This window comes from Cercospora kikuchii (genome assembly GCF_019650295.1).
Source record: "Cercospora kikuchii DNA, contig_00001, whole genome shotgun sequence".
In the NCBI taxonomy this organism is placed as follows: Eukaryota; Fungi; Ascomycota; class Dothideomycetes; order Mycosphaerellales; family Mycosphaerellaceae; genus Cercospora; species Cercospora kikuchii.
The window spans coordinates 5665748-5687807 of NW_025408582.1; the positions used below are offsets into that span (position 1 = coordinate 5665748).

The 22060-nt window shown below is 51.6% G+C and overlaps 7 protein-coding genes across 7 annotated transcripts; 4 read left to right on the forward strand and 3 right to left on the reverse strand.

Moving 5' to 3' along the window:
- Positions 1-483: 483 nt before the first annotated feature.
- CKM354_000219800 (uncharacterized protein) lies at positions 484-2649 on the reverse strand (the record flags this gene model as incomplete). The annotated part of the gene is made up of 1 exon (XM_044797349.1): positions 484-2649. The coding sequence occupies one exon, from the start codon at positions 2647-2649 to the stop codon at positions 484-486; it is 2166 nt and encodes a 721-aa protein (XP_044653284.1).
- A 909-nt stretch (positions 2650-3558) lies between these two features.
- Positions 3559-5487, forward strand: CKM354_000219900 (uncharacterized protein; the record flags this gene model as incomplete). The annotated part of the gene is made up of 2 exons (XM_044797350.1): positions 3559-3581; positions 3648-5487. 2 exons carry the CDS (start codon positions 3559-3561, stop codon positions 5485-5487), a joined length of 1863 nt encoding a protein of 620 aa, XP_044653285.1.
- A 537-nt stretch (positions 5488-6024) lies between these two features.
- Positions 6025-9195, reverse strand: CKM354_000220000 (uncharacterized protein; the record flags this gene model as incomplete). The annotated part of the gene is made up of 6 exons (XM_044797351.1): positions 6025-6983; positions 7039-7322; positions 7387-7580; positions 7632-7933; positions 7980-8649; positions 8704-9195. The coding sequence occupies 6 exons, from the start codon at positions 9193-9195 to the stop codon at positions 6025-6027; spliced, it is 2901 nt and encodes a 966-aa protein (XP_044653286.1).
- A 1703-nt stretch (positions 9196-10898) lies between these two features.
- CKM354_000220100 (uncharacterized protein) lies at positions 10899-12641 on the forward strand (the record flags this gene model as incomplete). Its single annotated transcript, XM_044797352.1, has 1 exon — positions 10899-12641. The coding sequence occupies one exon, from the start codon at positions 10899-10901 to the stop codon at positions 12639-12641; it is 1743 nt and encodes a 580-aa protein (XP_044653287.1).
- Positions 12642-12763: 122 nt separating this feature from the next.
- CKM354_000220200 (uncharacterized protein) lies at positions 12764-13282 on the reverse strand (the record flags this gene model as incomplete). Its single annotated transcript, XM_044797353.1, has 1 exon — positions 12764-13282. One exon carries the CDS (start codon positions 13280-13282, stop codon positions 12764-12766), a length of 519 nt encoding a protein of 172 aa, XP_044653288.1.
- Positions 13283-17735: 4453 nt separating this feature from the next.
- On the forward strand, positions 17736-18674 carry CKM354_000220300 (uncharacterized protein; the record flags this gene model as incomplete). Its single annotated transcript, XM_044797354.1, has 1 exon — positions 17736-18674. One exon carries the CDS (start codon positions 17736-17738, stop codon positions 18672-18674), a length of 939 nt encoding a protein of 312 aa, XP_044653289.1.
- A 364-nt stretch (positions 18675-19038) lies between these two features.
- On the forward strand, positions 19039-20901 carry CKM354_000220400 (uncharacterized protein; the record flags this gene model as incomplete). Its single annotated transcript, XM_044797355.1, has 1 exon — positions 19039-20901. One exon carries the CDS (start codon positions 19039-19041, stop codon positions 20899-20901), a length of 1863 nt encoding a protein of 620 aa, XP_044653290.1.
- Positions 20902-22060: the final 1159 nt, after the last annotated feature.

Genomic DNA, 22060 nt, shown 5'->3' on the forward strand with positions numbered 1-22060 from the left:
AAACCTCCTATTATAAAATCATGACACCGATGAATGTATCTCGCCATCCTCCATGCTCCATAAAGTATCAACAGACATCCAATTGATCTAGCTGATTCTCATTCCTGTCAACCCATCTACCTACTCATCGAGCAGATCTTCCACGCTCACCCGCACCATCTGTAGATTGGGTACAATCGTGGACCTCTGTCTTTCTTTCCATCAAAGTCTCATGGAATGATTATCATACTCTTTGTGCCCAGATCAATACGATTTGAACATCATGTTGATTGTTGTTGTCATTCGTATCCACATTACCACTATACATCAAATATACCCCAGCGCCATTCCTGCGGCGCCCAATGGGAGTGCAAGCTTTACAAAATGATTCCAGTCCTCCAATATCATATGCGCCGCGGCATCCGTGAATCTATCTCTTTCGTGCATTATGCTGAATTATGCGTTGCAATCTTTCCCCATTCATTCGCACAGTCGCCACACTCATCAGCCGAGCCACCCCTCAAGCGTATCTCTCACCCTCATCCACACTCCTCCTCTTCCATCCCTCTCCAGAACCTTCGCCGTCGACCTAATCGACTCAACAACGCGCTGATTCTTAATCATCTCCGCAGAGAACCAACTCCCATGCAATCCATACGGAACTCGTTGCGGCAACTGCACTCGCCCAACAACTTTTTGCATGTTCTTCGCATCCACGATCCAAAGTTCCGATTTTGCCCTTCCCTCACAATTGTCCGCTGGAACGTCCCCATCTGGAGTGAGTTGTCCTTCGTCGAAAGCATAGAAGAGTAGATAGCCATCGTCTTCAGAAGTAGGATTGCTGCGAGGCACAAATCGAGGTTCTTGTGCGAAGAAGCCGGTTGGCATGACGAAGACTTGAATGGGATCCTCAGGATCGGAAGTTTCGAGGACTTGAGCCATGGTTCGGACATCGACGACACCGGTAACACTTTTCGCTGGATTCGCTCTTCCACGCTGAATGAGCTTCTTGGCATCCATCTTCACAATTGCATCAATTTTCGTAGCTTTGCCCAAAGCAGCGCCGAAGTCGGTGGTGGTCGTGGAACAGCCGTAGACGTAGCGAGCCTCACTCATCTCTCGTCTAGGATGGACAGAGGGAAATTCGAAGGGGACTGCCGACAGAGCCCATTGGTCAGTGATGTTGGTGGAGTTGAGGTCGAAGGAATAGTAGTATAATCTACACTGATCCTCAGCAAGAGGGTCTCGCTCGTCTTCATAGATGGAGGTGTACCGTTCACCGACGCGCAAGAGGGGTTCCTTCTCGTCCAGAGGCTGGTCTGGGTCGAAATTGGTGTGGCCATTTCCGGTGTCGTAGGAGCTGAAGAATGGCATTCGCTTTGTCTTCTTCACGACAGAAGAGCTGAGTGGCTTCAGTGGAGGCGGTGCCATGTTTCCAGCAGCGTAAATAAGAGTGGCTGATGTGAGGCGGCAGGCGAGCATGTTCACGCGTGACACATGTCCATCCGACTCGACATCATCCCAAGAGTTGGCAGTGTGGAAGATGCAGCAGCCATCCGTCTCGAACCATTGTGTCTCCTCTGGCTTGTGTCGTGGGAAGACTCCAAAACGCGATGGTTTGCTAGCGTCGTAGTGGACAGTCGGCAGGCCTTTCAATTGATTGATGGGGTCCAGAGTCAGCGGTAGGTCCATGATGATGGTGTGCTGAGATGACACCCCAAAGTCGTGCATCATCTTCGCGCCCGACACGTTGGGGATTCCAACATTGACAAGCCTCTTGTCTTTCGTTGTGTTGGTATCGGAAGCCTGAGGAATGACACTGTACTGGACATATGGAGGGGCAAAGCTGGCATGGTACAGCAGCATCTCCTTCGATACTGGGTCGACCTTGGGGTGTGCTGTTGTCCACTCCCGCATGAAGCTGATCAAGCCTTCATCTTGACCAAATGCCTTATCCTTGTCCTGTTCATCCTTGTCATCCTCCGGCTCGCCTTCTGCAGAGACGCCGTTGTACCAGCCAACAGTCTCCAAACCAGGCAGTTGAATCCTCATCGGCGGGCCGCTCTCACATGTGGCAAGTGCTCTGCCGTCATGGTATATCACATTGGTGTTGGCCACGGATATCTTCTTGATCTTCTGCTTCGATCCGGGAAGGTGCGAGAGCAAGACCAATAGAACAGTCCGGAGAATGCGAATCGTGACCCAGATGAAGCTTGCCACGGGACTGACCAGCGTCGCTATACTCGGTAAAATTGGCACGCGTAGCTTGTCGCTCCCGAGAGTGTTGAGGTACAGGTCTGTCAAGACGAATTGATTGACGAACTCTGGCGTCACTTCTGCCGTGTGCTCGTCTTTCGTGAAGGACACGCCCGAAAGCATGCCATCGCCATCGAACCAATGTGAGTCTCGTCCCAAGTCATCGTTGGAGACTGGGTTGCTTCCATTGCGAATGTATTCTCCGTCGGCCAACTCTTCTGGGATGCTGCCAGTGTACGTACATGGCGTCAATGGCAGCGTCTGCTGTATGGGTGCAAAGTTGCCTGACAGATACGGGTGTTTCGGTTGAGGAGTAGGTTGGATATTGGTGGAAGGCGATCGCTTTCGTTTCTGGCCAGCCAGAGGGTTTGTTATGAATCTACTGCCTCCTCCCTCACTGGTGAGCTGGAACATGTTGTGGTGGTTGTCGTCCTCATTGGATGTCCCCGACCATACGCGACGGCGGGGAGAGCGCTGTCTAGTAGACCTGGTCGTGGTGGAGCAGTCAGAGCGAGGCAGGGAGGTTGGCGATAGCCAAGGTTAGAGGGGAAGCTGCAGTCGATCGAGTTATCACATGCACTGCAAACAACATTGGCGAGGGCAGTGGTGCGAGGTGCTTCTTGTTGCACGAACAAGCATGTGCGTCAACGGCACGTCAAGCTCCGCTCACGGCCGGCGCGTAGCGGTGGTGAGGCGAGGCGACGGCGAGAGCGGCAACACCACCAGTCTCGCGACAACATGATGCAACAAGCAGAGCTTCAGATCGATTTCGATGAGCAGAGCTGTCGAATGACATCAGCAACGCGGAGAGCTAGGAACTGACTTCCGCTCGGACCGCTTTCGAACATTGCGAGGCAGAAGAGATAGCAAAACGCCACACCTGTCTCGGTCATTTGTGCAACGAGTCGTCAATTCATCGGCCAAGCGTGATATCGGAAGTCGGAGCATTAATCTGCAGCATCGTGCATCCACCGCGGGATCCACTTCGCCAGTTCGCCTCAACGCAAATCCACGGCACGCGGCGCGACGCGGATTTTCCTGGGCGAGCTGTCTAATTAGTCTCGCGAGTGGCGGTGTTGGGAAAAGTTGGCCAGCGTCCAGCGAACAATGCGGGCTGCGCGGACACAAGAGGCTCCGAGGACGAGGAGAGACTTGCTGGCAGCGGCATCATTGTCGTAATGGAACGAGGCGCATGCATGGAATATCACCACCACTAATCACCACCACCACCACACTCGTTGCACTCACCGCATACTAGCCGCGTCCCCGTCCGCGGGGAGCTGAACAACCGCACACCCTTCCACCACTGTCAACACCGTCGCCATGGGCTACGAATACGCGTGGGTGTAAGTCCGCATCATCATTCATTCACCTGCCTGAAGAGATCGGCACCCACTAAACTTCTTGTGTAGCCACCTAAGCTACACCCTCCCGCCCGCCGCTCTCCTCTCCGCCCTCTACTTCCCTCTATGGACGAAGCTGGACACGTACAAAATCCTCTTCCTCATCACCATCGCCGTCGTCTCCACGATCCCATGGGACAGCTATCTCATCCGGACCAACATCTGGTCCTACCCTCCGAACGTCGTAATAGGCTGGAAGATTTATGATATCCCGGTTGAAGAGGTCTTCTTCTTTGTCATTCAGACTTACAATACGTCGTTGCTGTACCTCCTCACGAGTAAGGCTGTGCTGAAGGAGACGTTATTGGCAAAAGAGGACAAAGGGACGGTGGGACAGCAATGGAAGTATATCAGATGGGGTGGACAGATGGCACTGGGATTGGCTCTGAGACAGGGGATTAGTTTTGTGAGTGCAGGGAAGGAAGAGACGTACTTGGGGTTGATATTGGTCTGGGCATTGCCGTTTCTGCTTCTGCTGTGGAGTCTGGCATATCAACTGCTCGTCAATCTGCCATTGACGTGCACGTGGTTTCCTATCGCTCTGCCGACTGTATATCTGTGGGTAGTGGATACACTGGCATTGAAGAGGGGGACTTGGGTCATCTCGCAAGGCACAAAGACTGGGAGGGAACTGTGGCCGAATTTGGAGATTGAAGAGGCGATATTCTTCTTCTTGACGAATTGCCTTATTGTCTTCGGACTTGTTGCATTCGACAATGCAATTGCCGTGCTGAACGCTTTCCCGGCGCATTTCAAGAGCGTTCCGCAGTTGCCAAGCCCGGTCTTACTGGTCAAGGCTCTACTTCTCCCAGCTGCTGCGTACGACGATGATCGGATTTTGGGCTTGCAGCAGAGCGTTGCAAGGTTAAAGAGGAAGAGCAGGAGCTTCTACTTGGCTTCAAGTACATTCCAAGGACGACTGAGGATCGACCTGATCATTTTGTACTCTTTCTGCAGGGTAGCAGACGACCTCATCGACAATGCTAAAGATGAGAAGGAGGCAAGAGAATGGGTCAAGAAAATGACAAAGTACCTCGACTTGGCATATGGTGTCGCAGAGAAGGATGGAGCCGGCAACATCATCCCAAGCAACGACATGAACCGTGGCCAAGCAACGCTCTACATCATGCACAATTTTCCACCTGAGACGCAGCTCGCACTGATGCTCCTTCCCACGCATCGCCTCAGCAAGGAACCACTGTACGAATTGCTGAAAGGCTTCGAAATGGACCTCACTTTCAACAACCAGAAATCCGGCAAAGGCAGCTCTGGACCCATCAAGACCGAAGAGGACTTGGACCTTTACGGAGCACGGGTTGCTGGAACAGTCGCGCTCCTCTGCATACAACTTGTCCTGCACCACAACCCTGGGACTTCTGAAACCCAAGCCCGAAAACTCATGAAAAGCGGTCACGACATGGGCATCGCCCTGCAATACACCAACATCGCCCGCGACCTCTCCGTCGATGCCCAAATAGGCCGCTGCTACGTTCCCCCACCGTGGCTCAAGAAAGAGAAACTCACTCCGGAAGCATTCATCGCCGGTCTCGTCACAACAGGCAAGGTCGACGACTTCTTCTGGAAGAAGGTCGAAGTCATTCGAGGTCGTCTCCTCGATCGGGCATTCCAGTATTATCACGATGCGATACCTGCCGTTGAGGAGCTGCCCAAATCCGCGAGAGCGCCTATGCGAGTGGCAGTAGAGAGCTATATGCAAATCGGACGAGAACTGCGAAGGCCAGGCTACCGAGTGAAGGCTGGGAGAGCGACGGTGCCAAAATGGAAGAGAATATGGGTTGCGTGGAAGAGGTTGATCTCGGCTGCGCCCAGAGAGGAGAGAAAATCATAAGGGCTTTGTTCCTGCAATGTACAGCTCATATGCATGCGGCATTTTGCGATCCAGGCATTTCAGACTATGTATATTTCTGGCATATTTGAGCGTATTCGTAATTCTTGAGATTATTATTGCTGGACATGTGTCGTGAGCATAACGTTATAGATACCCTTCTTTTGCGGAGAGACTGTTGTTGGCATAGCGGATTGAGCAACAAACGTGTTACGCGGATTTGCTTCTCAGCAGTAGTAGTAATGTTTTTCTTTTTCCCGATAAACTCGGCCGGTGTATGTACTGCCAAAAGTCCGCCCGCGAATTGCCGCGAACTTATCATGGCGAATTTTTTTTCATTATTATTATATGTATATATACTGAGGTTCAAGAAAATATTCAAATGGTAAAAGATCGAATGAAGTAGCGGGGGCTCGATGCAAATTGTGAAAAAAAAAAACAAACGACTTTTCAAGTCTTATTTGTTTCCTCCCCGCGCCAGAGGAGGGTAATCCAGATAATTTTTCTTTTTTTCAATGTGCAATTTTTTTTCCATCAAGGTCAGCCCTTTGAAAACCGTCGCCAGAATCGTTTCGGGCGTTGCGGAGGGGTTTGCTCCGTGTCGTCTGAAAAAGGTACGAGGGTAGTGGCGGTAGTCAAATTTTCCGACTGTGATGAGATGGAGTGCGTGTCTGAGGCTTTGCGCGATAATGATTGCGATGATGACGATGATAGTGTTGTTGTTGTTGTGCGGCGAGCAGCACTGTCAGAGGCACTCGTCACTCTTGCGGCGTGAGCACTATCCGTGGCAATTTTATGCCAATATTCATCGATAAGGGCTTCGAAACGCGCTTGGATTTTTCCAAACGAGAAGCTGCGAAAGACGTTGTTGCGTGGGACGAGGATGCAGATTTGGTCATGGATCTCTTGGGCGTAGTTGCTGAAAGCTTTCGCGGAGGCTTCGACGTCGGAGATGGTGGGTTGCGTGCGGTCTTGGAGGGATGCGAATTGGAACGATTTGGCGAGGATGAGAATGAGATCGGCGGACGTGCAGAGGAAGAGACGGGCTGTAGATGGAGCGCCGAGATACGTTCCAATGGCGGCCGTTGCGATGATGACTGGAGCTGTGATGCCGAATACAAGGCAGGCGATGCCGCCAGCGGCTACGACTTCGGACCAGAACATGACGAGGCCTTCGGCCATTCCGTCTTTGATGTTCGACTGCATGATCTTAAGCGCCTTGCTGGTGTTCAGATCTTGCACGCCGAAGCAGTTGATGATGCGCTTACAGATGTCGTCCTTTGAGCCTTGGCGGCTGCCAGTCGCACCGAAGGGCAGATTCACGGTGGCGACGGCGGTGCCCATGGCAACTTTGTAGCGTTTCATAACCTGGTAGATGGCCATGTGCATTTTGAGATCTGGTCGGGCCATCTGTGCTTTGACGTACATGAGACGTGTTTTTTCATCCTGGAAGACTGAAGAGCTAATTGTCGTCAACTCGGCGATGGATTTCGGATCATCTGTGGAGACGGTTAGCTCTATGACATTGGAAGCCGGAGCTTGGTGGATGCTCACTCTGCTCAACACACACCACGGCATCTACTCTTGCGCCATGTATTGCCGTGACCAGAGCCTCAATATGACCTGCCTCTTCCCTCAGCTTCTCCTCGGCAATCATATTGCATTGCTTGATGTCCACGCCTCCTTGTGCCATTTTGCCAATGATTTGGTTCACGAAAGCATCTTTCTTGGTAGCGACCACGACGACCGGAACGTGCCTTTGGCATTCGGCCATGGCCAAGAAAAATGATTCTGTGGCCCTTTGCACTACTCGTGGGCTTCCGGTTTCAACACAAAACCTACCAAACCACCCTCTGAGTCAGTACAACCACGTGGATGCAAATATTTCACAAGAATACTGACCAAATCACATGTAGCTGTTTGCGAAGATCATTCTCCTCCACCCGCTCTCTAACGAATTGCTGAACGGCCTCAAGCTCGCCAGCGCTTCCGCCCTCAAACCCATTCGAGTCATGGAGGATGAAATCGTTGCGGCCTGGAATCCGGACTTCATCGTTGATGTTGTGCACGCCTCGTGTCCGCTCCGATACCGTACTCTGTGGAGCATGTTAACAGTGTCAAACTTAGTTTGATCTCGTGCCTCTCACCGAGTCGACGCCAAAGACTCTGCCGACAAGTGTCGATTTGCCGACCCCAACGTACCCACACACGAGAATTCGAAGCGGTGGAAGATCCAAATCCTTCTCATTATGGTCGTCGGAGTTCCAAAATCCCGGATTTGGAATGCGTTTGGTGATACCGCCGAATTTCAAGTCGACCTCGCCGAGCATCCGCCCGCTCCACTCTGAGAGGTACTGCACCAGCTCCCCTTGCTTGGTTTCCATGATAAGGTTGATATCGGAGTCGATCAGACAGTAAACTGATGGGTGAATTACGGTCCCGAGGGGCACTGGAGAGTCATCAGCGGAGTCCGCAGGGATAACATTCGAACGTACTGCTTGCACAATATCCTAGCAAAGTCGCTGCCGCACTTCCATCCTTGGTGCATTTTTCAGGAGTCTTAAAGATACTCCGGGGCTTTCGAACCCAGAAGTGGAATCCGTCTCTGTTGATCTTGACTTTGTAACGTGTCGAGTACTTTGTATGAAGAACGTGCACCGCTCGAAGATCCTGCATCTTCAGCTCGAGGCGGTTATCGACTGTACAGGACCACATCTCTCTGCTCTTCCCCCAGGCCTCGGTTGGAGGGAACACCAGCATTAGTGGGTCATCGATATGGGGCGCGTTAGGCACATTGCCGTGAAATTCGAGCTGGAGGCCGAGATCTCGGCTCTCGATCATCATCCACTGCAGCGGGTACAATGCTAAGCCCGCTTCGAGTGCAGACCCACCAATGTCAAGATGAGCACCAGCGAACCAAGCCTGAATCAGACTGCGACCTGATCTTATCATTTCGGCCAGGACAGACTCTTCGGGCCAGATGTACTCTGGTGTGAACCTTTCGCGATCTTCATGAAGGGCGAGGGCATGGCGAATGTGTTGAATCGAAGGATTTGGTGCAATATTAAACAGACCATTGTCCTTAACAGCTTTGACTGTGTCGAAAAGACCAAGAAATCGAATGGTCGGTGCGGGCACGGTGCCAACCTTGAATAGATGATTGATCTGAGTGAGCAATGTCAGTCGATTTGCCTTCCCCGTGATTTGAGTGAATGCTACCTGTCCCGTGCCAAGCCTGCCTTCGCCTTGCACAGAAGCGTACGCGTTCAGCGCGGTCTCAAAATGCTTGTGAAAAGCCGTTGTACCAGTCGCCTTGAGCTTGCGAATATAATGAAGTAGGCCAGCCACGGCTCTGACAACGAAAGCTCCTCTGCTGAAGCCATAGAGCCACAATTCGTCATGCTCAGAGAGTTCGCAACATCGGCCATACACTTCGCGAATGAGCTCTTTAAATCCAGTGCCCCATGCTCCAGCATTGAGCTTGGAAACTCCAGGCTTTGTTAGTGCCCCAAGGCCGTTGTAGTATTTTCGCTCTTGAATCCACCGTTGCCCATGCTTGTCTGTCACTTCCGCTTCTTTCACGCATGCAAAAATGCTGTAAACATTGGTCAGTGATCCTCGCAAAGCTGCGTGGACACCGGTGCCATCGGGTGTGCAGTATGTCCCATCAACGCAGACCACCAATCGTTTGCGTACCGCCTGCGCGGCCATGTGTAAAGGCAAAAGTGGAGAGTTGAGCAAGCTGTCCGTCAGTAGGGCCAACTGATAGCCTTATCAGAGTGCCCCCGACTAAGGCTTCGGAGGAACACTTCAACACTGGAGATGCGCTCATGCACAACGGAGAGCTCTGGGGCTGAGGTGACATAGCGGGACTGGCGGCCTCCGCCAAGTCTGAACCAGCTCGGCTACATGAGAATCACCTGTGATTGGCCATATTTGCATGAATGTATGCCTTGTGCGACACACAGATGCTTCGAGGCGAGAGCAGGAGTCGGTCATGTTCGACACTTTGACGCAGCCTCCGTGCGCTGACCACAAACGCTCGCTTGGGAGCTGAGAGGAGCCCTTGGCATCCTTCTGGGCACATGTATTGTAACGTCCATCAGAAAGTATCCAGCCGGCCGATTGCATGACTGGACGTCTCCCACGCGCGCGCGCCCGTGCGGCGAAGCGGGACCCTGGTCCGCCAAGTGATACTTGAAGACCTTGCGAGCTCACGGTCTTGGTCCAGGACTGCCAATAACCCAGGAGGCGCTTTGCGCAAATCATACGAGCGACTGCGCCGGTGGCTCAATGAATGAAGCATGGATCCACTGGATGTGAACGTTGGTCGCTCATCGGGCAACGCGCGTGTTTGACATCTTCACCATCCGACATTCTAACCATGGAAGTCTTGAGAGCTGAGTTGAAGTGCATCGGGTTGTTGCTGCCGTCGGTGGCTTCTCGAACTGGCTTCTCGAACATTCGCAAGCAGCGTAAGTGTTTTAGGTCTGCGGTATCTGAATCCTACAGGTGTTCTCCCGGCACGTGCCCGAGTAGAGCTCAAACATAGCGCATGGCGCCTTACTCTTGACCTGGCGGCCACCCAATACTTATGCAGGTTCGCATCTCGGCTGGCGGAAAATCGAAGTGGCGGCCTTTCGCCTATATCGAAATCGGACCCCGGAAGAAATGCCTGAAGGCTTCTCAAAATTCAGTGTAGCTATGTCGTGTCTCAATTGAGGTCGATGAATCATGACGGAAGTTGTAGTAAGCCGCATATCACCTTCGAGGCAACGATGGGAGAAGATGTGTCCAGATGTGAGGTCACAGATGTGCTCAGTAGCGGCTCGGGCCACTTTCGGGCTGGCACCACCGAATGGAGCGCACCCTCGAGGCAGTTACACACTGTTCCACAACCCAATCTTGGGCTTTTCGGCGACCACGGCGTCGACTTGCCGCCTTGTGAAACGCGCACAAAGTTGTACAGCGCCGGACACCGTGGTCTGTTGCCTCAGCCCGTATCCGTTGGACTTTAGCCAGAAGAGAACGCAGGTTCTCTCATTGTGGTCTCGCACGATCGCACTGGTGATGAAACACGAATGGCAATCGCAGCCTATTCTTACATCGCGAAATGCCTCAGGTGGCTCACCCATCTCCCTGCTGACCCCGCGTTGCAAGTCAGTGAACCTTGCAAAGGCACGCGAGTCGCAGGCAGAGCCACAAGGGGCCTTATCTCCAACTTTTCGCAGGACATGTAGGTTTGATTCGCATCATTGAACTGATTTCACACTGCATTCCTCCGCCTAAGGAACACCTGAGCAGGTGAGGTGCTTACTCTGCACAGCATACAGGATCAGACGAGCCTCAAGCAGCCGAACATCACGGTAACACCACGAATTGCGGATTGCCAGGATCCCTGCTGCGCGGTCAACATGGAATCAGACGTCACCACGAATCCGCGAGACGGACTCTCCACGGCGCAACAAAATGCGGCGCAGTCAGAGTCCGCCGAAACAGTATCTCTGCGTCGCCTCAAGAAGCGAGAGACAGACAGACTCAGCAAGCGCAGAACTCGTGAACGGAAGCAGCTACATATGCAACATATGGAAGCTGTGATGGAGAGCCTAGAGCAACATGACCCCAGTGGCCAAGTCGCTGCTCTCCGTGGTCAGCTGGAAAGGTCCGAGCAAGAACGAGCTTTACTTGTGCGGACCTTGCAAGATATCCAGCATCTCATAAGTCAAAGAGGGTCTGGGATGAATCACAGCGGCACGAGAAGCTCCAGTACAGCGAGTGATGAGCCTGGCATCTCAAGGGCTGGCGCGATCTACCCACCTGCATCCGCATCAGCTCATCGACGCCTCCAAGATGATACGCGTTCAAGCAATTTCACTGTCCAGGACACTCGGAACGAGAACCAGGAATTTCCACCGGCACTGGCGATACAGGGCGGACTCCGAACGCCCGAGATATGTGCTCCGCCGCCGAATAAGGCGTCTACCAAATCCACAATCCAATCTCAAGCGTATAATTGGATCAAACCTGCCGCGAAATGTTCTTGCCAAACTCACGTTAATCGCTTGTCCGGTCATGATGCAGTGTGGCAAGGCAACTATTGGAAGTTCTGCGTTGATGTTCTAGACGAACGTTTCGACTGGGCAGAAAATATCGGGCCTGCCGACGATGACGAGTCTGACGATGTACTAGTCCGTGGAGTGCTTGAAGGGTGGGATAGTGTCGAGCAGAATCGCCGCACTCCATTGCATCCTTCTCTGCAGATGCTTCGTCGCGTGGACGAAGCTATGTTTGGACCAATTCCAATGACGGAACGTTTGGCGATGCTCCGAGCCATGCATCTGCTTCTGCAATACCACACCGATCCGACCGCAGAGCGTTACGAACGCCTGCCTCCGTGGTACACGTATCGACCTGAGCAGCATCAAAAACACACTTATGTGGTCGAGTACTGGGCGTGGCCTCAATTCCGTCTTCGTTTCGTCGGGGACGAGCATCTGTACTGTGGCAACGGCTTCTTCCGAATGTATCAGGACGAGATGCGCCTACTGTGGCCGTTTGAGTTTCGTGATTGCTATACTCATGATCTCGAAACCGGGATGTACAAGCCAAGCATGCTATTTGACCAAAGGATCAACAACATTAATTGTTGGACGATGGGGCCAGACTTCTTCGAAAAGTTTCCAGAGCTGTCTGGCGTTATACCTACCAATCTGCGTTCGGTTCCCAAGTCAATGCCAGCAGCGAGCGTGTCGAGGAGAGGGAGACAGCAAACTTCTATGAATACCACGTTCCCCAGGCAAGGTCGAACTGGCTTTGTTGAAGCCGAAGAGGACGAGCCAGTGCAAAGACCGGGGCAAGGAGGGAATCATGCCACGCGCTCTGCGCCTTGTACCACAGTATCGATTCCACATTATCTGCCAACGACTGGGGTCACAGCTTCTCAGATCCATCGCATGCCAGCTACAACATTGCACCAGAATCATCGTCGACCTGTTCAAAACCCTGCGAACGTCTGGCCCAACGCCGGATACGGATGGCATAATTTGTCGGATACGGAAGCTTGGTTCAACGAATTGGGAGCTACTGGCACTGGCCCTGTTTTGGACGCTGGTCTTGCTGAAAATGTTACAATGGAGCCCTTCCTCGACATGGACTGAATTTGTGACATTGCAGCTGAAAAGCATTGAAGTACCGCATCAACAGCAACATAATTACAATGAAACGCTTGCCGCACACTCTAGAGCTTCACAAAACCTCAGCACGCCCCACGATAGCTGCATCAAGCACTCTCAACCTCACTCGTCTCTACCTTCTTCCCATTAGCCCCCTTCTCCCCCATAACCACATCCTTGAACACCGCAAAACTCGACTCCGTCTCCCCCAAAACCGGAAAGTGAAATCCACACTTCGGACACTGTTCTTTGAGCACAGCCTGCTCCTCACTCAACTCATACTTCTTATCCTGCGTCTCCGCACAAACAGGACAAACTCTCAACAACCTCGTTCCCACGAGCTCGAAATTCGTAATCAAATCTTCCATTATCGCACCATTTGCTGCCCAGGCTTTGCAGTGCTTGTGATAGGTATTTTTATGCCAATCGTAGAGTGCGCCGCGGGAGGTCCAGAAACTGCATTCGTTGAACCAGGTGGGATCGTCGGGGTGTTCCCACCAGGTTAGGTGGAGGAAGCCAGGGAGTTGCATTAGATGGTGGCGGGTGTCGGAGAAGAGGAGTTTGAATTTTTGGTACGCGTCGGGGGAGGAGAAGCGGACGCGTTGCATGGAGAGGTAGATGGGCATTTTTGGTGCGTGTATGTGAGGTCAATTCTGTGATTTTGGGAATCTTGTGAAGAGTTATGCGATGACGCTGACAATGTTTGTGAAGGTAGGAATGTCTGGCTTGCGTTTGATATATCTATATTTCCGAAGTAAGATTCCAAAAAGGACAAACGGCTGCTTGACAATACTTTGGATGTCTTCCTTATCAGACTTCCGAAAGTCGACTCCTCCAGATTGCAGTCATTGTGTCTTGCGACCGACCCCTCTTTCTTGCTTATCTACGTGAACAGTTATCAGACAAATCATATTCGTGTGATTCGTGAGATGGGTTGAAGTACTCTGCGGAGATTTCTGGGGTCCGCTCAAGTCGAGTCGATGTCGAAGCGACTTTTTCGAAGCGACAATGTCTCGAAGCCAGCTCACTTTTAGCAGGTCGGTTCTGCGCAATGCGGGGTGTACTTGATGGACCAGTGAATGTCGATATCGAGTACTCGACTCGACGCCGTTGGTGAATGGGCTCTGCTTCGTTCTCCTGGCTGCAGAGACATACTTTGTATGTCAGCGTGAGAACGGTCCGGACAGTATGCGTGTTGACGATGTAACGAGCAGCCTTAGAGCAACTCATCACCCGCAGTCGTAATCGCACATGAAATCGCTTCACGACGTTCTGCATAAGGCAAGAACATAGTGTACCGCGCACCATTCATGATCGCCCACAGAATCAGCTACTCTGGGCCTCGGACTATGTTTCCAATGCCTAGATATACTATCTCCATCCAGACAGCCCGTTGCGCTACTACGAGATAGCGCCTTGGTCTTTGATGACCGCCCATCTTCCGCGAAGTATCCAATCTGCTCGTCAGCATCTCTGTAGTCATCACACTCGTCTCAATCCCAAATTCGATCGATCTTTTGCTAAATTGACTAAGATAGAGCACCACTCTTCCTATGACCCTTGAACGGCCTCTCCGTCGCTTGATACTGATGTTTCTGTGAGCTACACCATTGCAGCAGCATTCAGCTTTGCAGTCGAGCCACGAAAACCTGTGGTCTCATATATACGAATTTTGAAATCAATCTCACTATGCCAAGTGCTGTAGTGAGACAAGGACGCCTCGATGGGCTCAAGAAGCCAACCAAGCAGTTGGAAAAAGTCGGCAGTATCAGTTAGTTCGATTCGAACAAGTCTCTCTATAAAGCAGCATTGACCTCGTAGACGTTCTGTTGTGTTGAACGTAGTTCTTGTGAATCTTGCAGCGCCTTGTGGGATATCCAACTTCAAGTTCCATCGAGGACATTCTTGACCATCACACGATGCCTCATCAAGGAGCATTCGTCCTGCTCTTAGCATTCTTCAGCCAGCTTGGCAGGGCCACGGTCTACTGCAATGCTCCTCCGGTATGTTGCTGTCAAATATCGCCTTCAAGGCTGTCGTTGTCCTGATAATTGACCTCTCAACAGGGCACATACATTTCATGCGAGTCGAAGAATGTAGACTTGGATTGGTGTGGCCCCGTTTGTGGACGCAGCTGTGCAGGACGCTATACCAAGGTTGCTTGTGAAGCTGAATAGTAAGTGCTGCGAACTGTGATTTCCACGTTCTGGAGCTAAAATCGTTGCAGCTTCAATGGGGACTGTTTCATTGATCCGACTTATGGTCGACAGTGTCATGGAGCAGAATGGACCGGGCAGAATTGCTATTGTTACAATTGAGGTGAGGCGCTGGTCTCTAGTCTTTGATCAGACGAGGATGCCTGTGTCGGCGTGCTGACAGAGGAAAATTCCTGCTCGCACGACAAAGTACAGCACATTCGATGTTCAATGGCTATGAGCGTCTCACCCACTGCGTGTGCAGGATCAGTCTGGCTTCTCACACAAATCTTCAACTCCTTTTGCTCCGTCGTATTCGGTGCTCACATATTTGCCGAGAATCAAATATGCGAAACCCAAGCCTTGTCGGTCACATTTGTCATTGATATTGTAGTCAACATTCTTGCCGATCAGTGATCCGATGACTCTTTGATCAGAAGACCTGCCCTCGAGCAGTCTGGTTTAGACCCCATCTGGTCACGGCAAAATGGTATAAGTGTATCATTCGCTCTTCTCCTGCCCAAATCGTCACACCAAAACCCGGTTTGATGCCAATCAAGTTGACAATTTTGGATATGAGTTGGGACAAGGCCGGTTCATGCGCTTGGCTGTTACTAGCTCTTACATCTGAAGACGCTGGCTCGGGTCTAGATTGCTCAGTGAGAACAAGATCTGCAACTATCAGTTTGAAGATATTCGGATGCAGTCACTAGTCAAACACTAGCAGATAGAAACCAAAGGATATGAAGCAAGAGATCTGCTCATTTGAGGGTGGTTCGCATCTTTCCCGCTCACCTGTCTCATACATCGAATCCAAAAGGCGACTACGCAAAAAACTTCCTTGCCCACCAGCGATTCGAATATGCCTTTCCTAAGAGACTTCATTGTGCTTTTAGCACTCGGCCAGCTAGGCAGCGCTAGTATTCTATGCAAAGCGCCTCCGGTGAGTGGATGCCCATAGCCTCAGGGAAATGTCATTGCTCTTGCAGTCGCTGATATTTGACATAGGCTAAATATACCTCTTGTGAATCGCAAAGCGTAGAGTGGGTAGGATGCACTGGGGGCGGAGCTTGTGCAACGTCGTGCTTCAACAATCCGAAGAACGATGCTTGTGAAGCGGAATAGTGAGTACTTGACGAGAAAATGAGGGAGCTCGTATGAGATGCCTGGAGTCTAACGTCGACGCAGTTTTGAAGAGTTCTGTTACCCGGACTTTGATACTGGTCTGGAAAAATGTGACCCAGCGGGGTGGAAGGCGTCCAACTGTTACTGCTGGTAGACCGTTACAGGCGCGTGAATGCTAGTGGGGACTTTTCCGGTGTTTGGTGAATATTCTTGTTTTGTATACAACAGTGACAAGCATGCGGATTGTTGGCGGGCTCATTGTATACGGTATACCCACCAGTCATGTTCGCAGCTCACATCGATTTCCACCACCTATTGCTCCATGCATCCGGATGAGCCCTAAGTGGGACACTACGGTTTGTCCACGTCTAACACAAATCGGGATGTCGTACTTAGGGTTTCTCCGAGCATCGTTTCACGCGAGCGTTCAGCATGTTTAGCCACATTACCAATGTTGTCCATACAATGATTCCATTGCTCCTTCACCATGGAAAAAACCTCCTTTGCGCAGCGTGATAGGAGAACGGTCGCGCGGTAATGAGAATGAGGTATCGCTACCTCGCTGTTGGCCTGGACATGATATGATGAGGCACAGCGACTTCTTGAGAACTATCGTGGCATGCTTGGATTCAAGATGGAGAAAGCCGGTCGTAGTACAGTGTATTCTTAGCTCTTACAACATGCCGTGCTGGCCACAGTCCAGAATACCTAGAAAGAACTGTTTTTACATCGATCAGTTGACAGGTTTCCGGGAATGCCGGATGGTCAAACACTAGCAGTCCGTTGCAAAGTGATTTAAGACGAAGAGATGTGCTCAGTCTCATCTTCTGGGCAGTGTACTTCGACCCTCGAAGTCTTCACCAACGTCTTTTTCTGTTTAACATTCTGCTGTTCCACCATGCCTTGTCTGAGAGACTTCATCATGCTTTTGGCATTGTGTCATCTAAGCAGCGCTCAGGGGACCGTATGTTATGCGCCTCGGGTGAGTGGAGATCAATGATATTACGAATATGAAGGTTTCCTCACGGTCGCTAATTTTCGACATAGCATCAAATTGTTCGTTGTGAATCAAAAAAAGGCGCTGAGTGGTTAGGGTGCACTGTGGATGGAGCTTGTGCCGCTGAATGCCCCGGCCATCATTATAAACAGACCGCCTGCGAAGCGGTGTAGTAAGTACTTTGCCAGGATTCAATGAGGTGCGTCCTACCGCGGGAGTCTAATGTCGACGCAGTGATCACGAAAAATCTTGCATCTATGATCCGATGTCCGGTCAGCAAATATGCGATGGGCCGGGGTGGAAGCCGCTCACCTGTTACTGCTACTAAAGCGCCGCAACGGTGTACGAATTTGGAGGGTCGTTGTCTCTCGTGCGGTCACAGCCGCTTGATCGAGTCGATGTTGGCGATGCGACACAAAGATGTATGAACTCAATATGCAGACTTCTTTGAGCGGGGTATGAGAACGAGCGTCAGCTTGCGATGACCAGTGCAAGTCTCTAGCGTGACCTTATCAGTCTTTTCGGGCCTACGGACGCGTCAAATTCAGGTGTGCTACGAGAGGAGAGATATCGCGTCGGTTCCAAAGGCGGCGACTGAGATGTATCTCGGGAGCGGTCGAGGGTGTCGAATCGATATGATAACGACACGAACATTGCTCTGCCGCATCCATCAGAGCAAAGACTGATTATAAGTGAGAAGGATTTCTGCACCACGTACCATGTTTAAAGCTCAGACTGGTGTCTGTCGTACCACTATCAAACATGGCACAAACTCAGACTGCAGTCCAGCTCGACGCCAAAGTCGGCGTAAAGGGAGCTTCTGCTCCCATCGAGCCCACTGACAATGCAGCGCAGCCTCTGGCTCACGTCGTCCACGGTGGCGTCCAGTGTCCATCACCAGAAGCCTGGTCTCCTTTCGAATGGGAAGAGCCAGGCCGTGGCAAGCAAGTTCATGGAGAAGTGACAATCTTTCGTCCTTTCGGGACTACTGGCAAGCTCATGTCCGGTTTTTGGAGAACTGGTCCGACTTCTCCAGGCTGCAAAAAAGACGGCTCACATGTCATCAGGTACTCCTCCCCACTGGGCGATGAGACTGCATGCGTTATTGATGGGACTGCCACTTTGACAGTTCTGGCTACTGGCAAGAAGTTTCATGTCGGACCAGGCTCCATAATCAGCTCACCGCATGGCCTCGAGGTGGAATGGGCGATTGACGGGCCATACTTCAAGAAGTTTTGGGCGATCTTTGGGTCTGGCGATGCCGCTACTCCGAAAGTCAGCCCACCACTCGAGCTACAAGTCAACCATGTATCCGATGACCCTCCAGAGTGGACGGAGTACCACTTCGTCGAGCCCAAAGAGGGAGCGCAAGTCTGCGGCGAACTCTACTTCATTCGTGATCGCGGCTCTTCTGCGGCGACCATGTTGAGCGGCGTCTGGAGATGTGGAAAGGGCATCGCAGCTTCGCATATTCAAGACGATGGTACAGTGACGACGCCATATACCGGTACTCTGGGCGATGAGACCATTTTGCTGTTGGAAGGTCAAGTGGAAGTCACCGAGACTGCTTCAGGAAAGAAGCATCAGTTCAAAGCAGGAGATGTGATTGGGCTGACTTCGGGTATGCATATTACTTGGGTGTCAAAAGGTCCGTTTTGCAAGAAGCTGTGGGTCATCTCGAGGGACGCGTCTACTGCGTGAAGCTTGGAGGATTTGGTCGTGATTGAAACTGATTTCGAGACGATGCTGTTCTTGGTGTGTTCATGTCTGTACGTAAGACTGAATCTTGCGATGATGTTGTCTTTTAGTTGTTGATAGCTGTGTGGAAGACTGTTGTCCACTTGAGAAGCTGGATCGTACCACGCCAAGCATCCCAATCGTGCGTGTCATCCATTCGGTCCTAGCGCCGGCCAATGCTTGCATGTGATGATCGCATGAGCTCTCTCCACACAATAGCGAGCAGCCAAATCTCACCTCAACAAACGCCTCCGCGTTGCCCACCCTCTCTTCTTTTCACCATGAACAATACAAAACCACATCCCTCCCGACTTGCCCTCTCACCGCGATGTCGTCCTCATCGAAGAAGCCGACCGCGATAGTCATCGGCTCGGGCGTTGGCGGCGTCAGCACCGCAGCTCGTCTCGCTCGCGCAGGCTTCCACGTCACCGTCCTCGAAAAGAATAACTTCACCGGCGGTCGCTGCAGTCTCATACACCATGAAGGCTACCGATTCGATCAAGGACCTTCGCTCCTCTTGCTCCCCGGCCTCTTCCATCGAACTTTCGCAGAGCTCGGCACGAGCTTGGAACAAGAAGGTGTGAAGCTTTTGAAATGCGAACCGAACTACATGATCCACTTCTCTGATGGCGAGAAATTCACTCTGTCCAGCGACCTAAGTGTCATGAAGAGAGAAGTAGAAAAGTGGGAGGGTAAAGAAGGATATACACGCTACCTCGAATTCTTGAAAGAAAGTCATGGACACTATGAATTGAGTGTACGAGAGGTACTGCTCAGGAACTTCGAAGGCTTGACAGCGATGCTGCGGCCAGAGTTTCTACGACATCTCCTTCAACTACATCCCTTCGAGAGCATTTGGACAAGAGCGGGGAAGTATTTCTGGACAGAGAGGCTGAGGAGAGTCTTCACGTTTGGGAGCATGTATATGGGGATGAGTCCATTCGATGCGCCGGGAACGTATAGCTTGCTGCAGTATACGGAACTGGCGGAGGGGATTTGGTATCCCGTAGGTGGATTCCATCGGGTTGTGGAGGCGCTTGTCAAGATCGGGGAGAGGGAGGGCGTGGACTTCAGGATGGAAACCGCTGTGAAGAAGATTCTGTTGAGTGAAGATGGAGGTGTTGCAAAGGGAGTGGAATTGGAAGATGGGACAAGGTTGGAGGCGGATGTGGTGGTCAACAACTCGGACTTGGTGTACGCGTACGAGAAGCTGTTGCCGATCAAGACGCCGTATGCGGAGAGCTTGAAGGGCCGGCCTGGGAGCTGCTCAAGTATATCGTTCTACTGGGCATTGGATCGACAAGTGCCAGAGCTGGAGGCACACAATATCTTTCTGGCTGACGAGTACCGGGAGTCTTTCGACAGCATTTTCAAAAAGCACCTCATACCGGACGAGCCGAGCTTCTACGTCAACGTTCCGAGCAGAGTCGACTCTACCGCTGCACCAGAAGGAAAAGACTCAGTCGTGGTACTCGTACCCGTAGGCCACCTCCTCGAAGAAGACCGACACGCCTCCCAAGCACAACAACCATCAGCATCGCAGAACGGACACATCGCCTCCGCCTCACCACCAGATCAACCCGGCCTCACTCCCACAGAAAAACAAAACTGGCCCGCCATGATCTCCCTCGCCCGCAAAACCATCCTCTCCACAATCCAATCCCGCACAAACGTCGACCTCACACCTCTGATTGTCCACGAATCAACCAACTCTCCTCTATCCTGGAAACAAACCTTCAACCTCGACCGCGGCGCAATCCTCGGTCTGAGCCATTCTTTCTTCAATGTCCTCTGTTTCCGACCTACAACTCGCGCTCGAAAACCAGGTGCATTCGATGCGCAGCTTCTGAAACTAGGAGTTGTGGGGAGAGCAGCGGAAGTTATTATTGATGCGTTTAGAGGGAGAAGCAAAGATATCGAGGGGTTGTATATGGTTGGGGCGAGTGCGCATCCGGGTACTGGAGTGCCGATTTGTTTGGCGGGAGGGGCGTTGGTTGCGGAGCAGATTTGTGGGGATCATGGGGTGGAGTTACCTTGGAAGGAGCAGAGAAAGCGGAGTGATGTGGGAGGGAAAAGGAAGTTGGATGTGCTGGAGAGGCCGATGTGGTTGGATAGTTGGGAGCAGTGGGTTAGTGTGTTGATTTATCTGCTTGTGGCGGTGTTTGCGTTGCTTTGGGTCAAGTTCCGATGAGGAGGGCAATGAGAGCTGGAACTGGGTTAATGGAGCGAAAGAAGACGAGACTGTTGTTTTCGTGAGTTCTGTAGAACCGCATTACATTGTGAGAAAGCAATTCACGATATTGTTCTCTGATACCAAGATGGTCAGCATTAAACTCGCCGCGCCTATACAGCAATCTCTGCCTCATACCACGACCTAGCTTGCTGACAAAACCAGGTGTCCTGACAAAAATGTGATCGGGCTTTCGCCAATTTGCGAATGCTCCGCTTATACAGAACCAAGAACGCCAAAGTCATTCTAGCATTGAGGAATCCTCACATCTACGTTCTGTGATTCGCTGCCCCGTATGCAGGGTGTACAGGAACAGGGTTGAAAATATCACAGATCGTGAATCGTAGTCGTGGCCTGATGAATCTGTCTTTCGATCGTACTCATGTAACTCTTGTCATCACGTTTCAGCGGTCCTTTTACAGATGTGATTCATTCAGAATTAGGAAGTTAGACCAGGCAATGTCGTGTTTCGCAATATGGTTCGCATGCCTAGTAGTTAGGGCGTGGAGATAAAGTATACGGGACTTCACAGCGAGCTAGGATAAGTCGATACTTTATCTTGACCTTGCGAAGGCAACCTGAAGTCTTGCATGCGGCTCCAGTCCTTGGAACATAGCCAGGAATTGGCCGTTTCGGTTACTGCTGTGGTTGATACGTACCGGTAAATGCCGGCGGGGAGATACTGTACTCAGTCGTGTGACATTGGCGGTGCCTTTGTAACCCTTGCAGTACACGCAGTCGTACAGGGTTCTCCTCAGGTGCTGGACCTTGGCGGTCGCCAGACAAGTTCTTTGCTATACTTTTTTGTTCAACAGCAAGCGCAAATTGCATGTCTTGTGATGGCCTACAAGAGATTCGCCGCACATCACCCGCAAAGGTGGGAATGTTGGGGAACAGCGAACGTGCTTGAGACATTCCGTGCGGAGCCCCAGAGTCGCTGTGATCGAGATATTCTTCGGTGCCGTGTTCAAGCTCTGCTGGTACATCTGCGCCAAGGTAGATGAGTGAGCCAGATCATGTGCTGGACTCTCGTATATCTCGATTCGCTGTGTTAGCAGGACGTGCTATCTATCGATGTGGCCTGATATGGCAGAATGCTGCCGTAGGTTCGTGGCTGCTT